The sequence below is a fragment of the Ursus maritimus genome, unplaced genomic scaffold (assembly GCF_017311325.1).
Source record: "Ursus maritimus isolate PB19 unplaced genomic scaffold, ASM1731132v1 scaffold_18, whole genome shotgun sequence".
NCBI lineage: Eukaryota > Metazoa > Chordata > Mammalia > Carnivora > Ursidae > Ursus > Ursus maritimus.
Window position 1 is genome coordinate 47,004,533 of NW_024424230.1, and position 25,230 is coordinate 47,029,762.

The 25,230-nt window shown below is 43.0% G+C and overlaps 1 protein-coding gene across 1 annotated transcript; it reads left to right on the plus strand.

Annotated features, from left to right (window-relative positions):
- Positions 1–490: 490 nt before the first annotated feature.
- LOC103664788 (40S ribosomal protein S17-like) lies at positions 491–1,218 on the plus strand. Its single transcript, XM_040632660.1, has one exon. It carries the CDS (start codon positions 880–882, stop codon positions 1,186–1,188), a length of 309 nt encoding a protein of 102 aa, XP_040488594.1. The 5' UTR covers positions 491–879; the 3' UTR covers positions 1,189–1,218.
- The last annotated feature ends 24,012 nt before the right edge of the window (positions 1,219–25,230 follow it).

The window sequence follows — 25,230 nt, forward strand, 5'->3', positions numbered from 1 at the left end:
AAATGAAATAAAACAGAACATCCAAGAACTGTGGGACAATTACAAAAAATGAAACATATGCATTGTTGGAATATCTGAAGGAGAAGAAAGGGAGAATGGAGTAGAGAAAATATTTGAAGGGATAATGTCGAAAAACAGACACCAAAACACAGACTCAGGAACCCCAGAGAATACAAGTTGGATAAATATCTAAAGGTACACACCTCGGCATATCATATTTAAATTTCAGAGAATCAGTGACCAAGAGAAAATCCTTAGAGAAGCAGAGAAAGGGGCACCTGGGTGGCTCAGTAGGTAAGCATCTGACTCTTGATTTCCATTCAGGTCATAATCTCAGGGTTGTGAGACTGAACCCCATGTTGGACTCTGCACTGGGCGTGGAGCCTTCTTAAGATTCTCTCAAGAAGAAGAAGAAGAAGAAGAAGAAGAAGAAGAAGAAGAAGAAGAAGAAGAAGAAGAAGAAGAAGAAGAAGAAGAAGAAGAAAGAAAAAACACCTTACCTTAGGGGAGCAAAGATATAAATTACATTGGGCATCTCTTCAAAAACCATGCAAGCAACAAGAGAGTAGAATGAAATATCTAAAATGTTCAAACAAAAAATCCATCAATCCAGGGTTCTACATCCCTCAAAACTATCATTCAAAAGTGTGGGAGATTGTATGACTGAAAAACAAGCCACAGACTGGAAGAAAATATTCGTAAAACACATATCAGATAAAGGACTTGTAGCCAAAATACATAAAGCACTCTTAAAACTCCACGATAAAAAAATATACAACCCAATTAAAAAGTAGGCCAAAACTTCTATTTTACCATACCCACTAACCTGGGCTGAGTTCGCACCCAAACCGTGAAGGCAGAAGCCCAGAAGAGTACCACATGTGCCTGGAGAACTTCCATACCAACAAGTGTGTTTGCAAGGAGATCAGCATTATTCCCAGCAACAATCTCCGTGACAAGGTAGCGGGCGATGTCACACATCTGATGAAGTGGATTCAGAGAGGCCCGGGGAGAGGGGTCTCCATCAGGCTGCAGGAGGAAGAGAGAGAAAGGAGAAAGAATTATGTTCCTCATGTCTCAGCCCCGGATCAGGAGACCATGGAAATAGATCCTGACACTAAGGACATGTTAAAATTCTGGGACTTTGGCAGTGTGTCCAATCTACAGGTCAGCCTACAGTTGGGATGAATTTCAAAACACCATGTGGAGCTGTTTGCATCTTTCTGCTGGACTGTAATATCTCCAATAAACCTTGGACAACAGCAACAACAAAAAGTGGGCTAAAACCTGAGCCGATACCTCACCAAAGATAATATACAGATGGAAAAGAAGCATATGAAAAAATGCTCAGCATATATCTTCAGAGAATTGCAAATTAAAACAACAATGAGACCCCACTACGCACCTATTCGAATGATGAAAATCTGAAACACTGACAACACCAAATACTGACAAGGACGTAGAGCAGCAGGAACTCTCATTCACTGCTCGCGAGAATGCAAAATAGCACAAGCACTTTGGAAGACCATTTGGCAGTTTCTTACAAAGCTAAACCTAGTCTACCAGTTGACCCAGCAATTGTGCTCCCTGGTATTTACCCAAGTAAGCTGAAAACTCATGGCCACAGAGAAATGGTCACAGAAATGTTTATTCATAATTGCCCCAATGTCTCTCAATAGGTGAATGGACAAATTACAGTGCATCCAGGTAATGGAATATATATTCAGTGATAAAAGGGATGAGCTATCAAGCCATGAAAAGACAGGGAGGAACCTTAACTGCTAATTATCAAGTGAAAGAAGCCAATCTGAAATGGCTACATATTGCATGATTCCAACTGCATGACATTCTGGAAAAGGCAAAATTATAGAGACTATAAAAAGATCAGTGGTTGCCAGGGGTTTGGGAAGATGAGAAGGGGTAAAGAGAGAACCATGAATAAATGGAACACTGGCATCTCTTAGGACAATGAAGCTATTCTGTATGATATCGTAAGGGTGGGTACATACATTTGTTGAAACCCCCAGATTTGTACAATACAAAGAGTAACCCTTAATGTAAACTGTGGATTTTAGTTAATAAAAATGTACCAACCCTGGTTCATCAATGGGAGTAAATGTACCACACTGATGCAAGATGTTAATAACAGAGGAAAACTGTGTGTGGGTGCGAAGGGAGGGGGCATACGGGAGTTCTGTACTTTCCACTCAGTTTTTCTGTAAACCCACAACTGCTCTAGAAAATAAAGTCTGTTAATTAAAAAAAAAAAAAGTAAAGGAGAATAAAGACCTTGTTGGACAAACAAAGCCTCCAACCTGGAGGCTTCTGAAACTGATACAGCCTACTGGGTTTTGGGGACGCTTGGCTGACTGTAGAAATTTCGTGTACCTAGATGTGAAGAGACTTCACCACCTTGCTGAGTGTGAAAAAGTAATTATGGGGCCTGGATAAGAAAAGTAAAGATGTGCACTTTATCAATATAGAGTGGAGACTTGCATTTGTTGGTATGTGACTGATTCTGTGCTGGGTGCTTAACATGTCATATTATTCCCTCCCTCCCTCCCTCCCTCCCTCTCTTCCTTCCTTTAAAGAAGATACAATATCCTTAAAGAGTTTGCTCTCTAGTAGAGACTGACAGTTCCAGGAGAGTCCAGTATTGTAAGGTCATGTGCCTGTGATAAGGAGATTACAGGGTACAGCGGCCGCACTTGGGAGGATGCATATCCAGCCTTGGTGGCACAGGGAAAGCTCCTGTGGGAGGTGATATGTACGTTGACCTAAAGAATGAGTGGCAATTAGATGAGGGGGAGGGCGGCAAGGGAAGGGAAACAGATTCCAGGCAGAGAAAACAACCTCTGTGAAGGCCCAGAGATGAGTGAAAGTCAACAGAGTTCAGTATAGAGAGAATTTATAGTGCCAGAACTATGGAGACCAAATATGATGCCAGAGTATTAAGAAAGGACCAGATCTTGGCCAGCTGGGGTAAGAAATATCCTGAGGGCAATGAGAAGCTGTGTAAGGAGGGGAGTGAACCAAAAGGACTTGCTCTTCCCAAAGGTGTCTCTGGATGGAGGGTGGAGAAGGGGCCAGCCATAGGCACAGGAGATTCTTGCAATGATCTAGGCTGAATGGTGGCACCCAAACTAGAGATGGAGATACAGCGAGTGAGCTTCAAAAGAGCTGGAATCAAGAGCTGAAGCTTGCTGGTTTCTGTGATTGGAGAGTGGTGATGAGGGGCAAAGAAATTCAAGAGACTTCCAAGTTTTCTGGCGATGCATGATGGCATCTTTAGCTGAGTAGAAAACAGATCTGTGAGGTTAGAGGGAAGGAAAGATGATGCTTTCCATTTGGAACGTTTGGTTCAAAGAGCCTGTGGGACATGGGATAGAGTGTACAGTTGTGAAACTTAGAAAAGAAATTTGGGCCAGAGAGAAAAGACCTGGAAGTTGCTGGCATAAGAGTAGTGTTTAAGTGGGAGATTTACTTGTACAACAATCATTAAGGCACTTATTTCTCTCCTTGTTTTCAGAAGAGTGAACCAAAGTTTGGAAAGCATAAATAACTTGCTCAAAATCAGTTGGGGAGTGGTGGAGCCAGGATTTTTAACCTGTACATTTCCACTCCACGGCCCTGTTTCTGGGTCACTGCACTGTTTCCCAGTAATCTGATTGTACTGCTCCTATGGAATCCCCCTCTCACCCCCATCTGAGAATTCTGGAAAACACTCCTACACGGCACAGGAACTCACCTGGAGAAATATCACTGTTCACAGCTCAAAACTTCCTTTTTGGAGGCTAAGGCAAAACATATCAGCTTCTCTGTGAGAGTTTCCTTTCATCTGGTACAGAATGATGCCAGTGATGCTTGGTCTATGAAAGCAGCCCTGAATGTCCTTCCAAGTCAGATCTGTAGTGGGTGAGCAACCTTGCTCTTATGTTAACTGCCTCCTCATGCACTAACTTAACCATTGAACTTGTCAGATAAGTGGTGGTGGAAATAGACAACCCATTTCACTTGCTGATACAAGGCTGGCTCCAGGACTGCTGGCTCCGGGTTTGGCTACCCATCCCCCATCCTGGTACACCCACTGATCTCACCTGTCTCCTCCTCGTGGGGATTCCCACACCTCCCTCAACCTGACCCATAAACTCCACCTCCTTTCTTAGTCCAGATAGCACCAGAGTTGAAGCCTCTTCTTGTTTTCCATTCAGAGGGAAGCTGGATGTTCTTTGGGATGACCTCATCTCTCTTGGCATCCCCCTTCCCACCCCCATCTCCCAGGCACTGTCATTTTCATTTGCATGGCCTCTGGGGCCTGCAGCTATGGAGGGACCTGCTTCGTAGCTGACACCAAGGCTCAAGCTCTGACCTCTCACACTTTCTCATATAACATCTCATCTGCTGGTGGAGTACATTTGTTTGTGATTACAGGCTGCTTACAGTACCATTGCACAGGGCCTTATGTTATGGCCCAGCGCCATGAGAAAACACATTAGTAATTTTTTATGACCCTAGAGCAACCACGCAGGATTTCCCTAAAACAGAAAACATGAAGGGATTTTATGGTCTTGCACTATTGGACATCCCTTATGGCTGATGCATGTATGTTAGAACTAACAGAACACGGGATTTTCCAGACCTTTTGGGTTGAGAGGTTTCTGACTCTAATTAGTGAACACCCCTTGTTTATCTGCTCTGGGGGACATGAAACACACAAGGAAATTACAAACAAAAGACATCAAGGTTTTGAACGATTCTCTTGATGTATTAACTTACTCCTGGGCTTAAATGAGATGCTCTTAGTAAGCCACTTCTGAAAAGTAACTGTGAAATGATAAAAATTGGAAGCGACTGGTGAATTCTCAGGGATTCTCACCGCACCTCTTTGAAAAACAGCATACAGCATGGATTTCCCATTAGATCGGGACACACCGGCTCTCCTTTGGGGTGACTGTCTCTCTCACACACGTACACGCACACACACCATCCAATAAAAATGTCTAAAAAGAGAATAGTGGACTTTCATTTGGCCTTAAGAATAAATACATATATTATTTCAATTAAAAAAAGCATTCTATTTTTGGCACTGTTAACGGTGTTCAATGTCTACCCAGGAGTTTTTGATAAAGTAGTAGGAGAGAACTTGAGAGCTTCTAGCCCTCTCAGAGGAACTACATTGGAACATTTTAATTACTTTTTTGTGGAGGACAAACTCGCTCCGAATTTGGCAGCTCTGAGAGGCCTCTCCACCCAGCTGGGAGCGTGTTCCCAAGTGCCCAGGGAGCGAAGGTAAGTCAGCCAAGAGTGTGAGAAAACAACAGACACCAGGGAGGCAGTGAACAAACCCTATTTAATAAAAGTCAATTAGAAAAATTGGAAAAAACTCATGTCGCCTTTTTAATATAGTGTTAATAGTTGGCATGATGGTGTCAACTCTTCAAATTCCCCATGAATGTGTGACAGCCACCTTTCCCAACTGCCTATCAGCCTTCAAATACATACAGCCATGGGGTGGCAAAGAGTGAGAACCTGGCCGTGTATTTCTTTTTCTTTTCTTTTTTTTAAGGATTTATTTATTTATTTGGGGGGGAGGGGCAGAGGGAGAGGGAGAGAGAGTCTTAAGCAGACTCTGCACTGAGCGCAGAATGGATGTGGGGCTCAATCCCATGACCCTGAGATCGTGACCTGAACTGAAACCAAGAGTCAAACAAGAGTGACAGGCTTAACCCATTGTGCCACCCAGGCGACCCCTGGCTGAGCATTTCTGTAGTAAGAGCCATGGGGAAAATACGGTAGACAAAACAGAGTAATGAAGTACAACGATATGTGGGTTTCACATCGACGGTGCTATGGTTATAGTAGCAAATTTTCCAAGGCTCAACATATTTAACCTCCCTTAAAAAAAACACTAATATATTTGTGAGATACCGTGGGGGAAATGCTGTCATGGCATCTCACCCCTAACAGGATAGAAAAGACGAGTTTGCCCTCAACCCCCTTACCTGTTGCCTTCCCTGGGGTTGAGTGTTATCACCTGTTTCTCACAGCTCCCAGGGAACACAGATGGGCTCACTGTCAGTGCACAATGGCTTTGATAGGGGACATTGAATGTGCTCTTAAAGTAATAAGATTGATTTATGTATTGCGTTTTTAATATCTGGACTCATCTATGTTGTCATTTCTACACATTGTTATACTTGAGGCTATGTTCTCAATACTAATCGGTAAATATTGACAGGTAATTTCTGTGATATTAAAATTTATTTAACAATGTAATTTAAATGGTATAATGAAAAACCTGACTTTTAAAAAGGTAGGTGACCATATTTGTATGTAAACAAATAACAAGGAAATAAGAAACATGAAACTATAAATCACATCTGCATATGTTCTGAAGATACGGTTTTACTATTTTACAAAACAATTTTTAAGGTGTAAGTTACATTTATGGAAATGTCTTATAATGTTTTTATTCTGACCAAGACTTAGTATACCAAGTTTCAGTTTAGGAGAAACATTTTGTAACTGAATTATAATCCCCAAAAGATAAGGATTTAACCTGAGAACTGTAAGAAACTCCTTAGTCATAGCATCACAAATAAACTATCTAACCAACCAAATACTGGAAAGGACCTCCAGCCCAGGCAGCGCCTCCAGCACCTCATAGGGGGAGTCTGCCATCATCAGAAGGAACTGGGATTATCTAGGAGCTAACCCCAGGGACTAGGATTTAGGGCCATCCATTCACTTGCATGTCTTTTTCCTTGGAGAAAAGATCTTTTCTCTGTTCATTCACTCGACTGGTGATGGAAGTGGATAGCTAACCCCCAAGGGCATACCCAGAGACTCACTAATCAATCCCATTAGGAAGGAGAGAGTGCTGCACATTTAGGATATGTTGAGGGTAGTTACACGGCAGACACAGATAAAATGTGTGGCAACTTGATATTGACTGTGTTGTAATGAATAAAATGTGCCCAGTGCTTATCGGACCCAAGGATGCCTCTGAGAAGCATTGACATGCAGTTATGACTGGAAGCACATTTTAATCACGTTTGGCTCCTTGTAGCTCAGTTTTAAATCATGCAATCTGTGGAGAGCATCCATTGATTGGCATATCGTCCTAAGTTCAGTTACAGTTTATACAATGTGGGAGAGAGAAACTCCACTCACAGCAATTACCTAGGATTCAAGGATTTCGATCACTTTGCAAACACTCTTTCACTGGTTGCCTTCTACTCTCCAGCTCAGGTTTGGCTATTCTTAGACCTGGAATTAAATCACTGAAGTGTAGTCTTCTCAGGTTTCCCTCCTCCCCGGGAGAGTAGATTGAGAGTGGTCATAAGAAAATCAACTCATCCTTAATCAGTTGGCCCAAAGAGACCCAGAATGCTCCTCCTTCTTCCTTTTACAATCCTTCAAATAAAACTTCTCTACTTTTTTTTTTAATCTCTAGGTGGGGAGTGCTCTCAGAGAGTTCACACAGTGAGTGTGGTTTGTGCATTCAATAGTAAGATCTAATCATTGCCTCTTGAGGGCTGAAAAATGAAAACACTGGATAAGAGCCCACCTTCTGGCTTCATGCTTGTCAAGAACAGGATCTATTAGCCTTTTAAAGAAATACTGATAATAAAAAGCAGACTAAGTGAGCTATGTGAATTGGCATCTAATCAATTATTTTCTGAGCTTTTCCCCCCTTCAGTTACTCAGAGCTGCATGAGCAAATAAGATTTTACTGTTTGAGACCCTCTCGCCTTCCACAGAGCTTGGAATAATACAGAAGCCTGTGCGTGCCCCATTCTTTTTTGAGATGTTTTTATCATCATCATCATCATCGTAAAGGTTGTATCCCCTTTAATTAAAGGGTGTACAAGTCAGAAACTCCCAGCCTGCATTCCCCAAGCAACAAGAGGTACAAGGCCTGAGATTTCCTCCCATAGCCCACCAACAGGGCCGGGACATAAGTGGTGTGAGGACGAGGACAGCTGCCAGCCGACCCAGAGCACTCAGAGCTCGGGCTGCTTTCTTTTTCCCACATCAGTTCTTCACTGTATTTGACCTAGAAGTTTTGGATGGGGACAGCACTGCATACTTGGAATAATGCTTTTTTTCTCTTTAAACCTTTTGCCCTATAGATGATTCATTTCTCCTGGGCTAAAATTGGACTCATCCTGAGCATCTTTGGCATGGAAGACATTCCAGCATTTGGAGGGTCTCCGCACAGATCGGTTGCATCGGACGCTCTGGTGTGCCTTTACTTCCCCTGTCTGCCATCTCAGTATGCCCCACCTCCTCTCCTCCTCTCTCCATACTCAACTTCCACCCTTTGCTTCTCCATATGTCCCTGGAAGAAGGAACGCACTTGGGATTTGCCCTGAGCGCAGGCCAATTAGTTATTTTAGCAGGGGTGTGCCTGGTTTCGTAAGGTGCATACCAGGCAGCTGAAGAAGAGTGATGTCCATTTTGACCTGCCATCTGCGGTCCCCGCCCAGGGGATGTTCTGAAGCACCAACTCCTCCGACTCCCCGAGGTCATCTTCGCTAACCTTCTGTTAACCCTTAGAGGAGCACGAGAGTGCCAAAAGAAATCACAAAACACAAGGAAAAGGCAACTGGAGGATACATGGTTGTTAAAAAGGATTTCTATTTTTCTATTGAACAAAAAAAAGCTACTATCCAAACTTGGGCTTCAGATAGGTGGGGTTAGTGCCGCTGGCTGGTTTTGGCCACATGCTTCTCCTGAGGGGAAAAAAAAAAAAGTATGGGATTCTCTAACGCACCCAGTTACTCTTATTCAGTTCAGATTTTCTTTAGCTTGAGAAAAATCCATTTCTACATGCAGCATGTATTCCGGAAGAAGCTTAACTGCACATGTTTCCAGGCCTCGTCTGAAATCCTGTTGGGTGATTCCAGCCAGGCCTTGACCCTGGGTGTTGTGAGGACCAGGGTGGCGTTTACCAGTTATCGTCTCTTTTGTGAGAAGCTGGCGTTGAACTTGGGAGCATGATTAATGCTAGCTCAATTTTCCCCTCCCTCCAGCCAACCACTGAAATCACTAAGGCTGCTCACGGGATAAACACGTCTGTTAGTTTGTTCCTAGGAATTATCCTATACTTTTCATTGTAATAGATTAATTTGCCCCTTTCATCACCCCCCACCCCCGGCACCTTTCCCCTCCACTCTACCTATTTGGACCTAGATCTGAAGCCATGGATTCTCCTGGGAGTCTATTCACATATGTCAAAGCTCAGTCAAGGTCCTGCTGAGCTGAAAGAGAGCTCACTGTTCCTGTCTTAACTCTCTGCTCCCAGGGCCTTCGTTTTCTGCTTCTGGTGCTTAATCATTATGCCTGTAGAAGAAGGCGATTTGTAATACTTTGAATAAATAACCCAAGAACCTGAATACATACCCACATTTTCAAAGGAAACCCAGGGCTATCTCTTTCCCAACCCTTCTTCCATAGGCAGCAAACATTTGGGGAAAGCGTTTTATGAGGCAGCTATTCAGCTGGGCGCTCACATTGTGCTTGGTCTTTGCCACCAGTCATTAGCACGGTACTGCACAAGTAGTAGGGGCTCAGTGACTGCTCTGGTTAAATGGATTACCTCCTAGAACAGAGTTATTAGCCTAACTTTAGAGCTGAGGAAACTGAGGCCCCAAGTAGTTAAATGAATTGTCCAACATACTGTGCTTTGACTGAATTGGTCCCTGGTCCTCGGTCCATCCCTGTGGTCTCTGTCATATTCATGTGTATTAGTAAAGCTTCCATCCAGCTGGTACCACAAATGGGACTGTCTAACATTCTGTCTCATTGCTTCAGAAAGGCATGGTGCTATTTATGGAGAGACCATGGGTTACTGACCAGCATGGTGTTTTGCCTTTTGGCCTTTGGAATGCAGTCTACAGCGTTTGCTCCAGAAAACCTCACACAGATTTGTGTTTGCAGAAAGAGGTCCAAAGACTTAATTATTTTTTGGGAGCTCTACTATTTGTCCTTTGCTAACCAGGTCATCCTTCAGACAGAAAAAATGTTGTGTATGACCCAGCCAAGGCTGCTGCTCAATGGGGATGACAGCAGGCCAGAAACTCAAAAGCCCTGCTCGCAGGCCTGAGCATGTCCAGAGAGCGAGCTGACAGAAAGCAGCTCTCTGCGTGCATCTGTCTCCCCTATGCCTTTGTTCAAGTCTGGAAGAGTTACCCAAAGCAATGCCCACTTGACCCTTTCTGATGGGTGGTTGCATTGAGCTAAATGGGGAAGAGGCAGCCTGCCTCTCCTGACAGAAGCAGGCAAAGCAGAATCCGGCAGGCATTACCATGGCCTAAATGTTTCTATGACTTGCAACATTTCAAAATGTGTGTTTCCATCACTGTCAGTGGAAGCTGCCACATCTGTCTCTCTTGGGAGGTGGATGTAGAAGTACCATTAAATAAAAACCTTGGAAATGTCAGCGTTTGCTTTTTCTACTTTCCCAACAATTGTTCCACAGATACATTCACGTGACTGAGATTCTTGCTCAAAACTCCTAGAACACTTGAGAGTAAATTACAAAGGGGCCAAGCGGTGGCCTCCCTCCTTCTGCAGCAGTGTGTTTTTCGGGGTCTCTTGAATGTCCAGAAGAGGGGCTCAGACAGCTGTTTGATCAGTGAGACCATCGGAGCTGTTAGCCATGCTGATCCCAAAAGGAGAGAAGAACTCGGAAGTCTAGTGGGGCGGTGCATCCTTCCTTCCACAGATGTCTATTTATCTTCGTGGCATGCAGAGCAGTGTGCTGGGTAGAGAAGGACTTGAAAGCAGGTCATCTCCTGCTCTCCCGGTCCATCGACACCTACCAAGGAATCTCTGTACTTCAGAATATGCTCTGGTTCCAAAAGTGGCTGTCGGCATTTTCTAGTCAATTCAGACATGATTTATTTGTCCTTAAATATCAACAAAGCTACAGTTGGAGTGACAATGATCAACTGGGCTGGTGAGTCTTCTCATGAAACCAACATTGATTTTACCCTTTCTTGCATGTAGAAATTCCTCATGTGTTCTCCTTAAAAAAAAAAACCAAAAAAAAAAAAAAACCTTGAAAAAAATCTTCAGTTTATTTGAAAGACCACACACAGCTACTCATTTGTAGAAGATGTGATAGATGAAATGGGAGAATGCATTTGAAAAGCTTCATATGTGTCTGTCCTCAGTAAATGTGAGCTGCTATTACCACCCTGTCACATCATCATCGCTGTAACCGTCATTCTAGATTTTGCTTGCCTTTGACTAGAAGTTAAATCAATGCGAACTGAGAGTTCTGGAAGTAAAAACTCCTCCTTGTACCTTGACATACACTTTTTGAGATGTAAAGTGAAGTTTAGTCTGTCTCTGTTTTTAAACGGAAGTCCTGCCAATGCACAGCAACGAAGTCCCGTTTTAATGGGATTATTATCGTATCTGTTAAAGAACCCGAACAATCCACAGAAAGACCACGAACCTCATGCTCTGTGTCTTCTTTACACCAAACTTGGAAGTGGGGAAGAGAGGGGAGCTAGCTTTTATTGAAAGTGTGCCATGTTCTAGGCATTTCCCATGTTTTAGGATTAATTTTTTTCTCCCTAAAATTCATATGTTGAAATCGTTTCGTACCTCAGAATGTGGCTATGTGTGGAGACAGGGTCTGTAGAAAGATAATTAAGTTACAGTGAGGTCATTAGGATAGGCTTAATTCAATTTGACTGGTCTCCTTGTATAAAAGAAGAAGAGATTAGGACACAGACACACACAGAGAAAAGACCATGTGAAGCCTTGGAGGGGAAGACAGCCATGTACAAGCCAAGGAGAGAGGCCTCAGAACAAATCAACCCTCTGACGCCTTGATCTAGGACTTCTAGCTTCCAGAATTGTGAGAAAATAATTTCTTTTGTTTAAGCCACCAACTCTGTGGTATTTGACAGCCCTAGCAAACTAATACAACATATGTTATCTTCTTGAGTTTTCTGTGCAAACCAATGTTGGGTTTTGGGGGTTTTTGGTTTTTAGTCTTTTAAGTCTCCTTTAGTTTTCAGGTTCTGTTTGCAGCTCTTTTTTTTTTTTAGTCGAAATATAATTAACATACAATGTTATATTAGTTTCAGGTATACAACATGGTGATTCGACAATTCCATACATTACTGCTCACCGCAGTAAGTGTAGTCCCCATCTGCCACCATACAACATTATTACAGTATCATTGACTCTATTCCCTATGCTGTACTTTTCATCTCCTTGACTTACTTTTTTTATTACTGGAAGTTTGTATCTCTTAATCCCCTTCACCTATTTTTACCCATCCCCCACCATCTCCCCTTCAACAATCTCCAAGTTGACTTTCTGTATTTAAAAGTCTGATTTTTGTTTGTTCATTTGTTTTTTAGATTCCACATATAAATGAAATCATATGGTATTTGTGTTTCTCAAACCAATGTATTATTATCAGTTTGTAGATAAGAAAACTGATGATTCGAAAGATAAGTAACTTATCCAGGATCTCACAGGTAGTCAAATAGCTCGGCCAGGCTTCATACCCAGTTCTGCTGGAGAATACCTGACATATGGTAATATTTTAATAAATATTAACACTTGTTTTTTATTGTTGTTATTGGCTTCAGGAAGATAATATCCAATTCAGGTAAGCACACCACCAACAGATGAATTTTATGTGCATCAATGGAAGTACTTCACGTAAAGCAGGAAGGAACCCCACTGGTTTGCTTGAGGAGAAGCAGGAGACCAGGTCCCCCAAATATTGCTCAAACTCAGCATGAAACTGACTAGCTTCTTATAAGCCATAGATTACTATAAAAGCCTCCAAAACATGGAGTTTTAGATATCAAATGTGCATTGATTTATAGGTAGAATAAGAGGCATTTTGGTGGAAATATATTCTGTAAGGGTAGTGGTAGAATGCATTTCACACACTCTGAAACCCCAAATTCTTTTCTAAATAGTATAAGTCTTTGCCCTAGTCGGTCAAAATAGCCCTTATAACATGGCCAGAGATTAAAGTTTATGTTCACAATTGTTTTAAACCAAGATATTACTCTCTGGCTTCTCAATCATATTTTTATTCCTTTTGTACATCCCATCAAAGCATTTCGATTAGAACAAGTCATTGAGAAGGGAAGCCAAAATAAATAGTTGATTTAAATTACTTCAGTGAAGGGACCACAGTTTCAGTCGGGCCCAAGTTATGGGGACTTTTAATGATTCTGTGAGGTTCTAGTGTTTAGGGAACTGGCTTGCACATCAATTGTTTTTTCTTCCTGATTTATTTCTGATTTCTAAAGTCACCCATGAATTTCTCAGTCTCTCTTGTCAGACTTTTTTCTGATGGCTTCTCAGGGGTTCCAGCCAGTTGATGGTTTGCTTTGCCTTGAAACTCATTAACTTCTGTCACTTGGCCTGAAGCTGATGACCTCTGCCCAGCAACTTGACCGTGTTACCCATGTTTGCTATATGAGAACCAGAGGTGCCCACCAGCTCCACTACTTCCATCCCTGCTTCTAGAATGGACCAGAGGAGGCTGCAGTCGAATGGAAATAAAGGTAGAGTACAAATCCACCCACAAATGAAATCTTTGCTCATGTCTTTCTGGGCTGATCAGGGCACATGATGGTGTGGTTAAGTGCACACATTTCGGACATGGATAGAATTGGTTCCAATCCCAACTGCCACCTATAAGTCATATGACTCTGGTCATGTTACTTCATCAACCCAGGCCTCAGTTTCCTTATTTGTTAAGTGGAGACAACAACTATGTTGTGGGTTTGTTGACAAGATTAAAGAAGATAATTTGGGTGAAGCATCTAGGGAAGTATCTGGCACATGGTAGGTACTTAGTAAGTAAAGACCAAAAACAGAAGTTTAATAACTTCACCTAATATAACTTCCAGTGCTTTCTGTGTGGTTGAGATTTCATTTGCAACACAACAAAGCCTGCTTATATTTCTCCAGAGAAAAAAATACCATGGCAGCCTGATGTGCAATTGGGATTTAACCTCACATAAGACCCAAGAGTCCCTATGGAGGGCATTCTCCATGTGTTTCAAACTTGGTGCATCATCCACCAAGCATGTTCCCTCCGGAAAAGCAGGAGACCGCCCAAGGTTTGGATAAGTTCAGGGAAGCATCTGAACTTTTTGGGAGCTGTCCCATCAAAACTGGAGTTGTCTGGGTTTTGACCGCTGGGGCCAATATTCTTTTCTGTCTGGGCTTTTTTAAAAGATCAGAACATTGGGTTAGTATTCCCAGTTCTCTGTGTCATTAGAAGCTCCTAAGCATGAAGATTCCACTAATTTCAACCAGAATTTTGTGGGTAAAAGAGATGAGTAATGTGAGAAAATGAATGAGGACATTGGCACTCATTGGGGGAAGTTAGGAACTTCAAGGAGAAAAATAAAAGCTATCTTCATCAGCCAGCCTAAGGCGGAGGGGTTTTAAGGGTATGTGATTGTTCCCAGCACTGTTTTGAATCTCTGTCACATCACATAGAATCAGAGAGTTTGGGTTTGAATTCTATTCCAAGATTTATCAGATGAGGTGACTTCTTACAGCCTTCCAAGCCTCAGTTTCCTCATTGGTAAAAAGGAAATATTAGTAAGCATTTAAGTATTCTGTAGGACTGTTCATTTGTTCCTTCCTTCCTTCATTCATTCATCCAACATTTATAAACCAGTTGGCCTGGCACATAGTAAGCACTCAGTAAATAATAGCTCCCAGAAAGTTTCTATGGAACCTTCATGATTCCATGTACATGGATTTCAAGGAAAATTTCACATTCGCATCCCAATTTCTTTCATTTTGCGCAGGAATACATTTTCACCTTTAAAAAGAATGCCCTGGAGCCTTTAGAGCCCTCAGAGAAATGTTTTAAATAGAAAAATGTGTGTCCTTCTAAAATCAAACCAGTGTTATTGAACCTCACTAAAATCTTAGGCTCAGTCTGTCATGTTTCTCAATTCACTTGAGTTACCACTAATGAAAACACAACTTAGCTACATCCAAATGTATATAAAGGGTTGAGCCATCAGATGGCTTGACATTCAGGAGAGAAGTATGCTCAGTGACCAAGAGCACAGGGCTCCCGCTCCGCGAAGGTCCCCAGTGTCACTACACATACTCCGTGCCGTGAGGGTGAGCAGAGTGCATGCAACTGTTTGCCTTCATAGAGTTTATGACTGTGCACGGCTTTTAATACTTCCCTCAAATAGTATCGTTTGCCTCTGAAACTTAAATAACTCTGTTTTGGGTGGTGTCTTTTTATCCCCCTCCCCCACCATTGTGATTTCTGGTCCTCTTTCTTTCAGAGTCTGGAGTACGCTCCTGATTTATCCATGACTGAATCGTGCACTACCCTGCAGAAAACTATGATTTGAGTAAATACCTCACATTGCTTTCATTAATATGTCACATTAAATTTAAAATCCCAAGTTCAAATCAAAAGTTGGATCTCTTAACACTGTTCATGCTTTAGGAAAGTCTGAGAGCTGAGAATAATTTTTCTCACGGGCCAAACACACACACACACACACACACACACACACGGCAGATTCTAATGGTTCCCAACAGTTTTGTTTTGCTTTGTTTTATTTAACCTCCTCACCATGAAGCAATAGCTCATTCTCATGAGTGAGCGGCATTTCTCCTCAAGTGCAGTGATTCTGGGTGGGCAGGGCTACGTGTAGTTGGAAAAAGTACATCCTTGCACCCCATGGTATTGAGAATCATGCCTCCAATTGCATCAAGAGAATAGGATTCCTTCTGGCTGCTCTGATGGCTTGACTGAGAAAAGCTTGGCCAGAATTGTCATGCTTTGAAGTCAACAGAATCAGCACCTTAATCTGTCTGGGATAAAGGGTCCTACTGGAATGCTTCCTTGAGGACTTGCCTGAATAGTTACTCTTGGCATCCCTGTTCCACTCATGGCCTTTCTGCTGTCATCATGTACCCACCATAGGGACCTGTCGCTGAGTCTGTGATGTCCCCTGATGGTACCAGGAAACCTTCCCAGGCCCTCCTTCTTGTATAAGAATGAAGGGAAGGATCACTAGACCAAAGCTTGGGTTTTCCTTATGAAAACATAATGACTTGCTAAGAGATTTTATAGTGGACCCAGAATAAAAACAAACAAACAATATAAAAGAAAACAAACAGAAAATGTTTTCCTCATATTCATTCCATCAAGAGTTCAAATTTCTCAACAGCAAAAATAAGTCAGGGAGGCTTACAGGGGAAATAGAACAAAGCAAAACTCTTGGGAAACAATTCTGAGAACAGCCCACTTGCTGGCCTCACGTGAACTGTCACCTAGGGGAAGGCACAAAGTGAGGACATCATTTATGGCCCCCCTCCTATCCTTCTCATCTCCTCCATCAGAAGAACAAAACGGACATAAAGCAAAAAGAGATTGGTACCGCTTGCCACATCAGGAGAGAGAGGAAAAGAGCAGGAGAAAAGCAGGAGGGGGATGAGTGGTATCCTATCCAGGGGCCTAAACAGAAACCTCATTTTCCAGGAGAGGAAGGCTCTGGCCAGCCCCACTTGCAGCATGTGGGACCTCCAGGCAGCTTTTCGGAACCTGCCTTTGGAGAGTCAGTGATGCTTTCTTTCCAATAGACTTGACTAAGCTAATTATGCCTTTGCTATTGTTGTTCATAGTTGGAAGGAAAGGGTAGCATTTTATCAAGAAGATGGTTTTTGACTGCCTGTGTCGACCTGCTCTTCTCTTTCCTCAGCACTGCATTTCCAGAAGGCATTTCTGCTCAGCCTGGCGTTGCAGGTACAATAGCATGGAAGAGATAAGACAGGAATGAAAAAATCACACTACATGATTAAAACCGTGACCAATGCAATGTTCAAATAGTGAATTTATTTTTTAGCCTTCATAGGTATTGCTAGTTGCTGCTGACACTAGCTGACCTGGTTTCTCATTACAGCAAAATTCCGTTTTATGGGATGGATTGGGATTCTCTCCCAGAATGGTGGGAGAAGAAGACAGGCAGCGTAGGAACAAAGTTGGAGAGGAAAATTTGAGTAAGTTTCTTAGCAACCTGTTAGACTCACATTTGAGGAAAGAATCCTACTAATCTGGCAACATTGCTAATCAGAGACTTGACTACCGTTCAGTGGAAATGTGTGCGCCCTCAGAAGAGTCAAGCTGCCGCGGGTGACGGAGACCACAGGTGTTGTCTCCCACGGCAGGGGTGGGCCGGTTTGAAACCAGTGAATGGCCAGTTACTTGCCTTTTGTGAAAAGAACATTCTGTTAAATGTGATATTAATATACCGTATTTCTCCAAGAGCAGGCTGTGTCTTCCAGGCTGCATCTCACGAATTCTCCCAACGTCCCGGGAAAGCAGAATGTGAATGGGAAATTGATTTGTCATATGTGTCTGGCAAAGTCCAGTATTTCCTAGCAGGAAAATGTAAATTCCCCTGAAAAACAACAACAGACCAACCATACCGCAAAGGTAGGGATTTAAAGGATGTTAAATTGGGGGGAGATGTTAAAAAGGAGTGGGGTAGCGAACAATAATGTGAAATTCAACTTTGAATGACATCTGCCTTCCTGTTCTTCACCTCTAACAACACAGACCTGGTGCTGAGTGACTTTCTGGAGTCTTGGGGGTGGAAAAAGTCAGGACCAGGGGTCAGGCCCACTTCCGTCTGCTCATAAAGCTGCTGTGCGTGCCCAGAGCGTCACGTACGCTGGATCTTCTCAGGCAGGGGAAGCATAGCCAGAAGGAACACAGGGCTCCCATGGAGAGGGGCCCGATAATGAGAAAAACTTAGATCCGTAGTTTAGATTTAAAATTTTTGATTCAAACACAGGCACTGGCAGGAGCACGGGAACGAGATAAAGAGAGAAGAAAATCGGTGCAGGAATGACACCATGTAAGTCATCTGTGTGCCGTCTCAGGAGGTGTAATGGGCCACGTCTTCGGTGGAGGCCCCGCAGTGCCTGGTGACGTCACCCACACAGGTCTTGGTTGCTTGTCTCTGTCAGCCCCAGGGCTGACTGAAGGGGAGAGGGGCCCCTCTCCCCCCCGCGATGGAAGTTTTTACAGACTTGACATGTCCTTTGTTCACAGAGCTCCACATTATTATGTTGTTGACTCATGAATTGAGTTATTCCTCTGCTTGGGGATTTAGCCCAAGCTGCCAGGGGTGTTGAGTTAGGAGGCAGCTGGCATGTGCCCCCCAGGATGGCGTCCACAAGCATCCCGTCTACCAATGCCCCAGTTCAGGCTTCTCCCGTCAGAATGAGCTCCTCGCCTGAGGGCGGCTCTCCCAGGAGTCGTGGGGTGGCCCTCACCTCCGAGTCGAGGTCCTGGCACTAGGCCTTCACTCAGATGCCCCCTCTAAGATCTTTCTGCACCTGTTCTTTAGTTTAAGCCATTATGAAACAAGAACCTCTGGCAGCCCATTTCTGCAGGCCTGAATTTCAGGTGTGAATCTTGTGCTTACACTTGTTAGCTGTGAGATTTGGGGCAAGTCACTTAAAAACAAACAACTTTCTAAGTCTGTTGTATGGGGGCACTGGAAGCTAACTGAAAAACAGCTTCGATTTATTTGTTTTTCTAGCATCCCACTTGTAGGACAAAAAGATAAACAGTAAGAAGTCAAACTTCATTTGGGATTTCTTTTATCAGCCAACTTTTCAAACTCACCCGTGAAGCTTTAGCCTGAGCTCCTATGCCCCTACAGCTGCATCTCTAGTTATAAAACCCTTATAGTTGCAGAGTGTTTTAAGTTAATGGAAATGCTTTCATGGAGGATTTTCATCATCTTCACATAATCCTGTGAAGTAAGTAAATTGGCTTCTTATCCCCACTTTACAGAGAAGGAAACTGAGAACTGAGACTTCACGCTTTGTTCTTCGGTTTTTGTTTTTAAAGCAACTTGTTCTGAACCTCACAGCTCCCCAAGTAGAGTTGATCCTCAAACCCACGTCTTCTGGCTCCAGTCCCCGGTGCTTGTCCCAAGGCTCATGGCACTGAGGTCAGTGATGACCCAAATGATGACTCTGAAGCCAAATGTGCTTCCAGATCTTCAAAGAGAGATTCTATCTGGTGCCTCTGTTGCACCAGCAAAGTGGGCTTGAAATGTGTAGAAAGATTTTTTTTTTTTTCCTAAAAAAGCAGATGAAAAATCACTGGTTACAGAGCATTCCATGCCCTAAACATTCCCATTGTAAGTCTGTGCCCCATCAACAGGGGTGGGGAGGGGTGGCCATACATAGATTCACCATTTGGAGGAAAGAATAGAAGAGCTGTCACAGAAACTTAAAACAACACATAGCAGGAAATGAGAAAAAGCACCATATATCGTAATCCTGTTTCTGTCTCCAAGGAGCAAATGCGAAAACAGACGCCTATGGCTTTAAGAGAAACAGTCATCCTGGAGAGTGTTACAGGTGTTAGGAAAAAGAATGTTTCTCATGCCTTGGTTCAGGGGATTCCCACAGGCCTGTGTCTGCTTCCAACAGCACACAGCCTTCAATCTGTGTGTTATCTGCTGTGTGCTTGTTATTGGGTATGAATGACTTGGGGAGGAAAGCACCCATCCCTTCCAGGGGCCTTGCTTCCCATGATGGCTCCATCACTTCATCTCTGTGGGGAGATGATCACCCAAGGATTCAGGGTCATTGCAAAGAGCCTGCTTCTAACCTTCCTCTTCCTCTCTGGAACCTTCATTCGTTCCTAATTATTCTTTTGTTTTTCCTGCTTCTGAAGAAAGGGCTGGACCAGCGAGCACTGGGTAACACGGACTCAGGCTGTTCCTAAATCAGGCATCGCCACTGCAAATACTGTTCTCCATTAGAGGCAAGAAATGAGTCATGAGATGGGCATGGTCCAAACTCCCTCTTGGTCCAGCTAACCCTACTGGCATGAAGTGAGTCAAAATGGTGAGCAAGCTGTTCAGTTCCTCTTGAGAAGCTTCAGTTCTGTTCATCCAGATTGCTTGATCTCGCCAAACTTACCTATTTCGAGACATCAGTGGGCATGTTACCTGGAATGCTACATATGAGAACCAGGGGTTCTGGAATTCGTCTTACCTCGTCATTCTCAGTGTGGGCCAGATCTACGGGCTGCTTGTTCTTAGACATGTTTATTACAAACTGTGTTCTCTTAAGGACCAGCAATCAGATCTTCAGTGCCAAATCCCATTTCCTGAGCGTTTTCCATCTTTCTTGATTTCTTGTGGTAATGACCCTGTTGGGAGGGTCCCCATCCTGATTCTCGTTCTTCCTCTCCACACAATACTTTAATCTCCTTGGTGGTCTGCTTCTTTCTTCTTTCCTTTGACCATGGGTGTGACCTTATATTTTACTCTTGGTCCTCTAGTCTTCTGTCTGCACATTATTCTTTGGTAAATTCACCAACCGCCGCTTTTAAGGTCACCTCTATATCAACAACTCTAGAATCTGTGTACCACCTCTTCTCATCAATATTCAGGTCTGTAGTGTGGCAGTTGAAAATGTGGAGTTGGGAATAACGTAAGGTAGGTTCCCAATTTACAGTTTTGTAGATGAATTAGCCAAGACCTATAGACATGCCTGAGGTCCATGTCATTTAATTGTGCAGAGATCTCACCAGTTTGCCCTAGCTTACCTTCCCTTCCGTTTCTTCATTGCTTTGTGTCTTTGCACCGGCCAAACTGGGCTACTGTAAGCTGTTCTGTCCTCCTGACTTCATGCCCACAATTGTTCACGTTGTTTCCTTCATGAAATGCACGAAATGCATACTTCTCTTCTCCCCACCTCTATCGGTCAAAACCCTACCTTTAATTCAGCACACTTGAACTACTGATGTTTCTCTTTCATTGCGTCCAAAAAGTAGGGGGAGGGGTACTGGGTGGCTAAGTCAGTTAAGTGTCTGACTCTTGATTTCAGCTCAGGTCATGATCTCAGGGTGGTGAGATCAAGCCCTGCATTGGGCCTGTGCTCTGCACAGAGCCCGTATAAGATTCTCTCTGTCCCTCTCCATCTGCTCCTCCCACCCATGCTCTCTCTTGCTTTCTCTCTAAAAAAAAAAAAAAAAAAAAAAAAATGGCGTTAGCCCAAATGACCAAAGGGGTGCCAGGATGACCAGAAGAGTGAGACTCTAACAAATCAGGCTCCTCCAGGATCTCAGTGGGATCTAAGCATAGATTAAAGGGACGACGATGATGAACGGCCCCACCTTCATTCTTTCCACTACCCATGCTACACTACCAACATTTAGTCAAATCCAAAATGCTTTTAAATGGCCACATTTCAAGAGTTAAATGCTATGTGGGAGAGAATTCAATGAAATCTTTTTAAACTATTAAAAAAAAAAACCTACTCCAAAAGAAATAAAAAAATATTGGCTGGTAATTTAAGAGACACAGCAAAGATTTTGACCCCATTAAGTTCCTGGACAATGACTTATTTTAGGTATTATTGAAAATTTTTAGTTTAAAGGACAACTATTTTTATCAACAACATGAATCATATAGTTTCTTTTACCATATATTCTATCTGCCTCCCACTTTCTTAAATTTTTTTTTTTTAAGATTTTTTTTTTTAATTTATTTATGTGACAGAGAGACAGCCAGCGAGAGAGGGAACACAAGCAGGGGGAGTGGGAGAGGAAGAAGCAGGCTCCCAGCCGAGGAGCCCGATGTGGGACTCGATCCCGAAACGCCAGGATCACGCCCTGAGCTGAAGGCAGACGCTTAACGACTGCGCTACCCAGGCGCCCCTGCCTCCCACTTTCTACCTTACGCATTCAGACAGTTGGAGTGCTCACATGGTTTCCAGATTCTCTTTTGTTCTGTGCAAATTTTGGTTAGAACTTAATGTTAAATGTAACTGTGCCAGTAATATTTTTACACTTTTTCTTACTTTATATTTTTTCCTGTTATTAAATTACATTGAAGAAAGAAAAATGGGAACTGGGGAAACTGTGCTGGTGAGTGGCTTTGCATGGATACTAATAAACACCCCACCAATGAATTTCTCCTTTTAATTTATTATTAGTCTTTGGTGTTCCCGGGTAAAGATGCTAGTGGCACATTTTATTTTTGGGCCTCCTAAAACTAAATCTTCCCTTCGTCTACTGAACTGCTTTTTTCGTTGTCCAAGGAAATCCATATTTAGTGGGAATTTGAATATGTGCATTTAACTTTTTACATGGTAGCTTATAAAACGATCTTGACGTTAGTAAAATTACAGAGTCCCCCAGTCAAGCCTCGGTGGTAGGATGTCTGATCTAAGAAGCTGTACTGGGAGAGGACAGGGAGAATAAGGCCACATTTCTGAGCTTAATATAAGGCAAATAATTTGCACATTCTCCCCCCTACCACCACCATCACCCCCTGACCCAGATTAGGGTTAGTGATACTGGGTTGGGGAGTTCGGTCACCCAGGGTATGATTCTGTGCTCCATGACACCATGCTGCCCCTTGGCCTCCAGCCATCCACCCAGCTGAGACCCTGTAAGAAGCCATGCTTATTTGTATTACTAGTGGGACACCACCACAATTATACGGTATCAAGTCTCCATCAGTGACCCTGTTCTAAATGAGATAATGTACAGAAGTACCTGGTCACTAGTAAAGCATTGAGACCCGGAAAGTGGCACCATTTATTCCCATTATTCAACCTGAGAGTCCTGAGGATGGATGTTGTGCGAGGTCTCATGCCACCAAAAATGGACCAACTCATCTTCTTTGGCATCTTGTACTTAAGACCAACTATCTGTGCAGCTTGGAAAGTCCTGCTATCTGCACAGCCTGGCTCGTTCCTTTACCATCTGCCTCATTTGCTAAACTCTAAGCTCCAGTAAGGGCTGGGACCCTGTTGGCTTCGTTTCTTCCCTGAGTCCCTAGGGCCTAGAACACTGCTAGCACTTAGTAGGCACTCAGCATTAATACATGGTACTCTGGCTCCTGATCCAGCCATGTGTTCTCAATCCTCTGATTTCTGCTATAAATAAATACAAGCTGTTCTCATGGATTTGATGCTTCTTGACTCATTCTCCCACAGGTCATGTAAGGCGCTTCACTGTAGGACAGTGATTTGGCTAAGACTGAGTTTCCCTCCCACACAGTACCTCATGGGAGACCCTGGATGGCCTTCTCTTTTGTGTGCTCAAAAAACACATCCTTTGCACACAGGGGACAGTCAAACTGCTTAGGTAGTCACAGATCTTTCTGGAATGAGGAAGTTCTGTAAACAACCAGCTTCTCTCCCAGCGTTCAGTAAACATTCTGCAAACACGAAGAACTGTTAATGTCTTCAAATGCATTATGTAGTCTGGCATTATTTTCACCTCTTTTTTTGTTTGTTTAAGTAATGGAGAGTTTGTAGGATGATTTTAATTGACTTTTCTATTTTTCATCTGTACCTAAGCTCAGACAAAAGGGAGCCAACAGTTCCTTTCTGAAACTTTTTGTTGCCAAATAGCATTGGGTCTTTTCGATTGTGTGGTGCACACCCATTGTTAATTATGCTGATTGTTATCCATAGCCGAGTAACAAGTGATAAGTAAGGCTCTGGCCCTGCAGCTTGGGAAATCCCCTTTTTCAGGACAGACAGGAAACCACAGCCTAGGCTTTGATTGACCTTGAGCTTTTTTCTCACCTTCCTGGCCCCTCCCTCACCTTCCACTCCACAACATTCAAACACACCCATCCTCCGCTTGGGCACCAATGACAGGAGGAGACCTTCAGTAAAAGTGGGAAGTGATTTTTTCCCCAGAAATCATTTGGAAATCATAGAATTGGGAAGTGGGAAATTATCTAGAGTTCTCTTATTTCATCTAATTTCTTAATTTTACACGTCAAGAAAATGGATGCCAGAGTGGTGAAGAGATGAGGCAAAACTAGGACCAGAATCCTGAAGGACGAATTTGAATTCTCCAGGCAGAGCTTGCGAGAGCAGCCTGCCGCTGCTCTGAATTCTCCTGTCCAAGTTTCAGCTCACTAGCCGCAGAATTTACAGTGAGAGATTCTTAATGGTCCTCTTGTATGCTTTGATCTGAAAGCTCCCCAACCTCGAAGGCACATTTTAAAAGTAGAAGTAAAGAGAGAGAAGGAGATGGTGAGTACTTAACTTAGATGTTGTAGTTTCCTGGTTGTACTGGAATTCCTCTTGCTTTTATTCAGCTAAAGGAAGACCAGCTTGCCATCATGCATGATTTTTATGAAGGGTCGAATGACTTAATTAGCTTGGCTTTTATGGTAACCTGAAAAGATTCCCCACTGACTCCTGTGTTTTGACAAAGCTCAAACACTGTTATAGATCAAAGGGAAGATAACATGAAATCTGGACATGTCAAGGGTGCTACACTGAAAGCCTCCTTATAAATGGGTAATTGAGGAGCTGTTTCCAAGCTGGACTCCTGACCCCAGAGGCTGTAACATCAAGGACAGAGATAACCACAATCTGGGGTGTCTGAGCTCTGGCTGCTGGGAGAAATGGATCCTCACCCACACACCCCTGAGAATGTGATCATCCTGGCAATGATGCAGATTATCAACCGACTGCCATGCCTCTTGTAAATGTGTCCTTCAGAAAGGAGCTCTCCTGGCATGCCAAAGTTTTTATTGCTTTCCAAGGTCTTAGGCTTCTTTCAATCAACATTCTCCTTATTTATTATTGACGTTAATATCAACCACACCAAAGCTATCAATGCCAAAGTTGTTAACCTTGCTAATGTTAATTTAAGCCATATACTCTCATTAAACCAATGTTGGTTACAAATAATGTTTCATCTAAATGTTGTGTGTGGTTGTATTTGAAGCAGAAGACCTTGGTTAAAATACCAGCTGTATTGAAATTATTTTAAGTTATATTTTGTGTTTTACAGTTTGTAATCAGAAGAACATAAGAACTTTTTCTCTTGAAAAACATCTCAGACTCTAAAGGAGGTTTAAAAGTTTGACCATCACCTTTACTCTTTTTTTTTTTTTTAAAGATTTTATTTATTTATTTGACAGAGAGAGAGACAGCCAGCGAGAGAGGGAACACACGCAGGGGCAGTGGGAGAGGAAGAAGCAGACTCATAGTGGAGGAGCCTGACGTGGGACTCGATCCCAGAACGCCGGGACCACGCCCTGAGCCCAAGGCAGACGCTTAGCGACTGCGCCACCCAGGCGCCCCCACCTTTACACTTTTGAGGAAACAATCTGCTTATTTTAGGTAACTAGATACATGTTCATGTATAAAATTTCAATAATCCCCACCTTG

Excerpts from the sequence above, each read along its gene's own strand:
- LOC103664788 (XM_040632660.1), top strand. The coding sequence starts at position 880 with ATGTGCCTGGAGAACTTCCATACCAACAAGTGTGTTTGCAAGGAGATC.